The following is an 8,017-nucleotide window of genomic DNA, read 5'->3' on the forward strand; positions in this document are numbered from 1 at the left end:
TGGTCACGTGATCCGAGACACGCGTCACGTGGCCGAAGAATGCGCGTGATTGGTCTGTCTGACACCACGTGATGGAGAAGCTTGGCCTAGCCTCCCTTCTCCCCAGGAGACTTAAGGCCCCAACCCTCCTTCGGGGTGTTTATCGTTGTGCCAGATGCACGGCACATTCTGTGAATGTGGCTTAAGATCCTAACGCTGTGCAAGAAGGGTGAAAAACAATGGAGAAGGCTGGGCTGGACCATAGGAAAGGAATAGAAAACCAGATAGGAATGTAAAGCACAGAGGCGGCTCGGCGTCCCTGGCAGTTAGGAAGACAGGTCCCTGGAGGGGCTTTGGCGGGTCTCCGCTCGCGGGAGGTCTGCGGTGTCTCTCCCAGTGCTATCTGCAGTCTCGTCCTCTTCCTCTGCGCTCCGGAAAGCTGCGGCCCAGCGCAGACTAGGGAGGACCTCCACTCCTTAGGTTGCTAGGAGTCCTGTCAGCGTTTTCTCCCAGGCTTCGCCATGCCGGCGGTGCTCGGTTTTGAAGGCAGCGCCAATAAGATTGGCGTGGGAGTGGTGCAGGATGGCAAGGTGCTGGCGAACCCGCGGCGGACTTATGTCACGCCTCCGGGCACAGGTGGGTGAGTAGGGGACTTGAGAGTTTTCCGCGCACTTCCCCGCACGGAATTAGTCTTCCATCTTCCTAAATACTAGTTAAGTGGGGCCTTGGGTGCATTGTCCGTTCTTACAGCTTTTGATCCGAGTCTCAGGGAAATTATGTGACTTTATTAACATCACAAGGCTGATAACTAGAAGAGATACAGGCACTTGGACGTGGATCTGATAAGTTAGTTTACTTTTTATTGAGCGCATTTTATGTGCTAAGCGTTTAGAAATAGATGTTATGATTCTGTTGTGGAATCAGATATATAAATAGATGTTTATTCTACAGCATGATAAACAGTGTAATAGAGATGGATTCGAAATATTCTGTTTAAAAAATGCTTAGTAGGAGTATAGATTCCAGTTGCCCTGAATATACACTCCTTTAAAAAAAAAAATCCTTTTAAAAAAATAGGATGAGGAGAGAGAAGAGAGTGGAAAAGACTCCCAGCGTACATGCCAGACTTTGCAATATTCATATTAAATATTTATGTTCTGGACATTTGGTCTTTATTTTTATTTTTAATTTTAATTTAATTTAATTTAATTTTGAGAGGGAGTCTCACTGTATCGCCCAGGCTAGAGTGCAATGGCGCGCTCTCGGCTCACCACAACCTCCGCCTCCCGGGTTCAAGCAATTCTCCTGCCTAAGCCTCCGAAGTAGCTGGGATTACAGGTGTGCATCACCATGCCCGGCTAATTTTTGTATTTTTAAGTAGAGACTGGGTTTCACCATGTTGGTCAGGCTGGTCTTGAACCCCTGACCTCGTGATCTGCCCGCCTCACCTCCCAAAGTGCTGGGATTACAGGCGTGAGCCACTGCACCCGGCTTATTTTTTATTTTATTTTAATTTTTTTTTGAGACAGAGCCTTGCTCTGTCGCCCAGGCTGGAGTGCAATGGCACAATCTGGGCTCACTGCAATCTCTGCCTTCCGGGTTCAGGTGACTCTTCTACCCCAGCCTCCCGAGTAACTAGGACTACAGGTGTGTGCCACCACGCCCAGCTAATTGTTATTTTTTTAGTGGAGATGAGGTTTCACCATGTTGGCCAAGCTGGTTTGGGACTCCTGATCTCAGGTGATCCTCCCAACTCAGCCTCCCAAAGTGTTGGGATTACAGGCTGAGCCACTGCCCGGGCCTCATCTTTGTTTTTAAAATGGGAATAATACCTGTATCATTAAATCTTGAAGATTAGATGAAAGTACCAAACACATTACAACTTTTTTTTTTTTTTTTTTTTTGAGACAGAGTTTCGCTCTTGTTACCCAGGCTGAAGTGCAATGGCGCGATCTCGGCTCACCACAACCTCCGCCTCCTGGGTTCAGGCAATTCTCCTGCCTCAGCCTCCTGGGTAGCTGGGATTACAGGCACGCGTCACCATGCCCAGCTAATTTTTTGTGTTTTTAGTAGAGACGGGGTTTCACCGTGTTGGCCAGGATGGTCTCGATCTCTTGACCTCGTGATCCACCCGCCTCGGCCTCCCAAAGTGCTGGGATTACAGGCGTGAGCCACCACGCCTGGCCCACACATTACAACTTTTAATTGATATTTTTAATAAGCTATTATATCTTGCCTACTCACCCCTCAAACACTTGTATGCATAGGAGAGAGCAACTGACTTGCATGTATCTGAAAAGCCTCCCTGAACAGGTGATATTATGACAGATTACTCATTAGAAATATGTATGTATATTTAGCATTCACTCCTCTAGACACTTGGGCACTGGGAATACAAAGATAAATAAAATACTCAATGCTTTGAGATATTCATGATTAAGATGAACAAACCAGGCTGGGCATGGTGGCTCATGCCTGTAATCTCAACACTTTGGGAGGCGAGGCGGGCAGATCACCTGAGGTCAGGAGTTCAAGACCAGCCTGGCCAACATGGTGAAACCCTGTCTTTAAAAGAAAAAAAATATATATATATATAAAAAAAAAAAAAAAGATGAGTGAACCGTGGAAAATTGCAATGCTATAATTGTTATGTTAAATAAATGACATCATCATCCATAGAGTTCTGTAGGGTCACAGAGAAAGAAGATCACCAAAGGGTATGAAGTAGATACCACTTGCATTGAGTCCTGAAGGAGAGCATTTCTGAAAGTTGAATGGCCTATGTAGAAGCCAGAAAGAGTATATATCTGAAAACCTAGAAGATAGGATGCTTAAGGAAAGTGAAAGTTCTCTTCCTACATCACTAAAACTCCTGTTGCTTTCTTTAACTTCCTACCTACCTTTGCTACAGAAAATCCATGTGATCTCTGACCTATGTTCATTTTCTAGGATTCCTTCCAGGTGACACAGCCAGGCATCACCGAGCTGTTATCCTAGACCTACTACAGGAGGCACTAACAGAGTCTGGATTAACCTCCCAGGATATTGATTGCATTGCATACACCAAGGGTATGGCTGGGAGAGTGGTCAACTATGGAGGAATATACCTGCAACCTGGCTAGGTCAAAATAGCCAACACCTTACCTCTGCCATCACCAGTACCCCTACCCCACCTCACATCCCTTACTTGCCCCACCTGTTTTTTTTTTCCAGTCTCTAGGATTATAACTTCCATTTCTATCCTCCTAGGCCCTGGCATGGGTGCCCCATTGGTTTCTGTGGCCGTTGTGGCTCGTACTGTGGCCCAGCTGTGGAATAAGCCATTGTTGGGTGTGAACCACTGTATAGGCCACATTGAGATGGGCCGCCTCATCACTGGAGCCACCAGCCCAACCGTGTTGTATGTTAGTGGAGGGAATACGCAGGTATTTAGAGTACTCTACCCATTCCCTGTCAACTTCTGGGGCACCAAACCAGTGTCTTCCTTGTTCTACCTGAGTCATGGGAACGTCAGGAACAAAGCTGGGCTCATCTGAACCTAAAATACTGTAAACCAGAAAACCCCCAACAGAATTTGTGACATTGCAGATTTTGGCAGCCTGATCAGAACATTAGATGACTTATCTGATTATCATGAGACTTTATATCTGATTATAAAGATTAGGAATTTCTACTTCAGGAAAGAAATGAATGGTAAGGATTAAGCCTTCAAAATAATGAATATCTGAAAGAATGATCTTGTATTATTTTGAAGCTTATTTTGTCTATAAATCTTAGCAATTAAAACTAAGGGCCACTATCTGATTTATTATTTTAGGGCAACTACATGTTTTTATGTTACTGGGGATGATTATATAGACTTGTTATTCTAAGAAGTAAGAAGTATAAATAACTTTAAAAATACTTCAGAAATTATAGAAGGTATTTTATTTTATTTGAGATGGAGTTTTGCCCTTATCGTCCAGGCTGGAGTGCATTGGCGCGACCTTGGCTCACTGCAACCTCTGCCTTCCAGATTAAAGCAATTCTTCTGCCTCAGCCTCCCAAGTAGCTGAGATTACAGGCATGTGCCACCACCCCTGGCTAATTTTTTGTATTTTTAGTCGAGACAGGGTTTCACCATGTTGGCCAGGCTGATCTCCAACTCCTGACCTCAGGTGGTCCACCTGCCTCAGCCTCCCAAAGTGCTGGGATTACAGGTGTGAGCCACTGTGCCCGGCCAGAAGGTATTTTAAATTTATAGGTGAAGCTAAAGTTGTTTGGGATACCTTATATGACCTTTTTAAGGTTGGGATTGGATTCCTTTCCAACCGAACACTTGATTATCGTTAGAAATAGTTCAGCCTTTTCCCCACCTCATGAAAGGGTTGTGTCTAGAAGACGAGATGCATGTTTCCCATGAAAATGATGTGGAAACTTTAGCAGGTAGAGGGCAAGTAGTTGGTTGATGCCTGCAGGATGACATACAAGGTTAGGGACTTGGGTTGTGGAAAGTATAATAGAGTCAAAGGGAGTTGATGAAAAGGAGTGGTTTTGTCTTCCTCTTCTCTTTTGCTGCTTGCTTAGATGTAAGAAACAAGGAGGGTGATTAGGTGGAGAGGAGTGGATAGCAGAAGCAGAAAGGCAGGATTTTTCCTTCCCCTTTTGTTACTATCTTTTTGACAGCAGAGAAAGATCTGTATCAGAAAGGGAGGAAATCCCTAACAGCACTGGGAAGGCTAAGGGACTTCATGGTTCCTAGGAAGAAAGCCCTCGGTGTTATAAGTATGCAGCATATGTGTCGGTAGGTGACAGATACTCTGTGTTAAAAGTTGGTCACATATGAAGAATGGCCTTAATACAAAAAATTAGGTGGGTGTGGTGGCGGGCGCCTATAATCCCAGCTACTTGGGAGGCTGAGGCAGGAGAATTGCTTGAACCCGGGTGGCGGAGGTTGCAGTGAGCTGAGATCACACCATTGCACTCCAGCCTGGGTGACGGAGCAAGACTGTATTCAAAAAAAATAAAACTAAAAATAAAAGAAAAATGACCTTAAGTGGATTGCCATTGCTGACTTGGCTGGGCCTTTAGTCAGACTAAAGGAGTCTGACTCCATATGAGATTTTTGAGTTCTTCAATTTTGCTTCTTGTTTCTAAATACCAGTGCCTTGCTTGATATGGTGCCTGACACCTGTAATCCCAGCACTTTGGGAGGCCAAGGCAGGTAGTTTACTTGAGACCAGGAGTTTGAGACCAGGCTGGGCAACATAGTAAGACCCCATCTCTACAAAAATATAAAAATTAGCCACACACGGTTGCTCAGGTACCCAGGAGGCTGAGGTGGGAGGATCCTTTGAGCCTAGGAGCTCGAGGCTGCAGTGAGCTATGATCACATCACTCCAGCCTGGGAGACAAAGTGAGACCCTGTCTTAAAAAACAAAAATATCACTGCCCATGTGTGATAATTTAGGGGTCTTGTTCTCTGCCTCCAAGCAGAAAAGCTTGTTCCTTACTGTCAAGATTGCATTTAAGGGATATATTAGGAACTTTTAAGCCAGAAAAAAAAAATGTATTTGAAATGACTGTTTCTGCCTGGACCTAGACTGTGTTGTAATTTAGGAATCTGCTCCTGGAATCCTTAGATTATACAGATTCCTTCTCAAATCAGAGCTGTAAAAACATTACCCATTCACCATTTGGGAAACACTTTTTTCCCGCTTGTTATTGGAAGCTCTGGTGGTCATGGGGTTTACAGATTTGGGGTTTCATGAACATCCTCATCACCCTTAGGTGATTGCATACTCAGAACATCGGTACCGTATCTTTGGGGAAACCATCGATATTGCAGTGGGTAACTGTCTGGATCGTTTTGCTCGAGTGCTGAAGGTAAGCCAGTGGGGCTGCAGAGAACATTAAATGTGGGTGAATTTTAGGGAAACCATGGAGGTGGAGGGGGGAAATAGTAAATGTGTTTCTTATGCTTCCTGCATATCTGATTTCATCCTCTTCCATTCACTTCTTCCTTATTTTTTTCTTCTGCTAGATTTCTAATGACCCAAGTCCAGGATACAACATTGAACAGATGGCAAAGCGGTAAGGGGCCATATGGTATATGGTGAAAGCAGGCCGGCTGCTGGGGCTTCAGGAATTTTCCCGTATACATTAACAAAATTTGGGAGGGGCTTTGGAGGGTGAGAAGCCAGCTGACTGTAGGCTTAGTGCCTGGTATACTCATTCCCACATAGAGGCAAGAAGCTAGTTGAGCTGCCATACACCGTAAAGGGGATGGACGTCTCATTTTCAGGGATCCTGTCTTTCATTGAGGTGAGTATGAGAGAGGTGATGAGACAGGCACTTTTGTGCTTTTTAAATAAAGCATATCTGCTTTGCTTACTGTTGTATTTCATGTAGCACAGTGTATTCATATAGCACAGTGCTGGTCCGTATCATGTGCTGGGTAGATTCATTTAGAAGGTACCTATTGAATATCTTTGTGTGCCAGTACTGTTTTAGATAGTAGAGATTCAGCATGGAGCAAAACAAAAATCCCTGCCTACATGGAGTTTTGATTCTAAGTTAGGGAGCAGGGGAGATAAAAAGAAAGAGGAAAATAATGAAGTGTCAGATGGTGGTGAGTACAGGTAAAAAATTAAGCAGGGCAAGGGGTGAGAGATGCCAGGACAAGCATTCAAAAAGTAATTACTGCATCTTAAATGATACTGCTCATTCTATACTGTGATGCCAATGAAGGGAATGTGGTACAGGATGTGCTGGTAACTTGATTTGTGGTAAAACATGGTGATCCTCCAAATATATTAATTTTTGCTCTCATGTAATTGCAAAACTGTGATTTATTTATTTATTTATTTTTTATGTCTGAAGTGAGAACAAAATGATTTGTTGATTCATTTGTTTTTCTCTTTAATTGTAGGATGTAGCCCATCGGATGCTGGCCACAGGCGAGTGTACTCCTGAGGATCTGTGTTTTTCCCTGCAGGTAATGAATTAAAAAGCTGGGACAGAAAGTTGGGGCTGGAGGAGCTTTTATATAGTAGAGCAGAACCCAGCTGTGATGCCCCTCTGATCTTTTCTCCTTGTCTGTGTCCGACAGGAAACCGTGTTTGCAATGCTGGTAGAGATCACAGAGCGAGCCATGGCACATTGTGGCTCCCAGGAGGCCCTCATTGTAGGAGGAGTGGGGTGTACGTACTATTGAACAATGTTTCTGTTTCCTGTTCTTAGCACTGTACCTCTTCCTCCTGATACTCTAAATCATGAAAGGTTTGGAATATGCTTCCCAATCCTTGCCCTGATCCCCTACATCGTTGTTCTAAAAGTAGGTGCACATGATGTATTCTGCTGGACCATGAAGAGGTAGCTAAAACTAAGCTAACCCTGTTCCCTGCCTCTTTGTAGGTAACGTGAGGCTGCAGGAGATGATGGCGACGATGTGCCAGGAACGTGGAGCCCGGCTTTTTGCTACAGATGAGAGGTAAAGACACTTTCCCTTTGGTTTCTTTTTTACTTCTCCTGTTCTTGTGATTTCCCACCCTTAGATGCCAATTTTCATATCTCTTTTGCATCCCAGATTCTGTATTGACAATGGAGCCATGATAGCCCAGGCTGGCTGGGAGATGTTTCAGGCTGGACACAGGACCCCCCTCAGTGATTCTGGGGTTACACAGAGGTGAGTGATTCACCTCTTGGTGAGGATAGATTATTGGGATGTAGACAAAAATCAGCAGGGAAGAGAGTCCAGGAACATGAGAGCAGAGAAGAATGGAAGATGTTAAGGGCTAGTTCTCCACCTTGTTTTTTCTGTTTTTCCACAGGTATCGGACAGATGAAGTAGAAGTGACCTGGAGGGACTGATAAGATTAACAGAATCAGAGTAGATAGTTCCCTAATTGGAACCCAAAGAACCCTGTGTGTCAATCTCTATCCTGATGTCGTGGGAGTCCTAGCAAAGCTATAGACTCCAAGCAAGGCTTGGGATCCTTTATGGAATCCCAAGATGACTCAGCAATAAAATTTTTTTTTTTTTGGTTTTGTATGTTGG

At 44.3% G+C, this 8,017-nt stretch overlaps 1 protein-coding gene across 1 annotated transcript; it reads left to right on the forward strand.

Moving 5' to 3' along the window:
• The first annotated feature begins 148 nt into the window (after nucleotides 1–148).
• OSGEP (O-sialoglycoprotein endopeptidase) lies at nucleotides 149–8,011 on the forward strand. The gene is made up of 11 exons (XM_012465729.2): nucleotides 149–615; nucleotides 2,929–3,048; nucleotides 3,229–3,404; nucleotides 5,749–5,844; nucleotides 6,002–6,051; nucleotides 6,204–6,282; nucleotides 6,890–6,955; nucleotides 7,070–7,160; nucleotides 7,375–7,450; nucleotides 7,547–7,645; nucleotides 7,791–8,011. The coding sequence occupies exons 1-11, from the start codon at nucleotides 501–503 to the stop codon at nucleotides 7,828–7,830; spliced, it is 1,008 nt and encodes a 335-aa protein (XP_012321152.1). The 5' UTR covers nucleotides 149–500; the 3' UTR covers nucleotides 7,831–8,011.
• Nucleotides 8,012–8,017: the final 6 nt, after the last annotated feature.

This window comes from Aotus nancymaae, unplaced genomic scaffold, assembly GCF_030222135.1.
Source record: "Aotus nancymaae isolate 86718 unplaced genomic scaffold, 86718_ANA_hifiasm-v0.15.2.pri h1tg000011l, whole genome shotgun sequence".
Lineage (NCBI taxonomy): Eukaryota > Metazoa > Chordata > Mammalia > Primates > Aotidae > Aotus > Aotus nancymaae.

What these genes read in the sequence shown, in the direction of transcription:
- OSGEP (XM_012465729.2), top strand. Translation starts at nt 501, where the DNA reads ATGCCGGCGGTGCTCGGTTTTGAAGGCAGCGCCAATAAGATTGGCGTG. An exon ending in TGTCACGCCTCCGGGCACAG is followed by an intron (nt 616 to 2,928) that starts GTGGGTGAGTAG and finishes TTCATTTTCTAG; the next exon opens with GATTCCTTCCAGGTGACACA. An exon ending in GGATCCTGTCTTTCATTGAG is followed by an intron (nt 6,283 to 6,889) that starts GTGAGTATGAGA and finishes CTTTAATTGTAG; the next exon opens with GATGTAGCCCATCGGATGCT.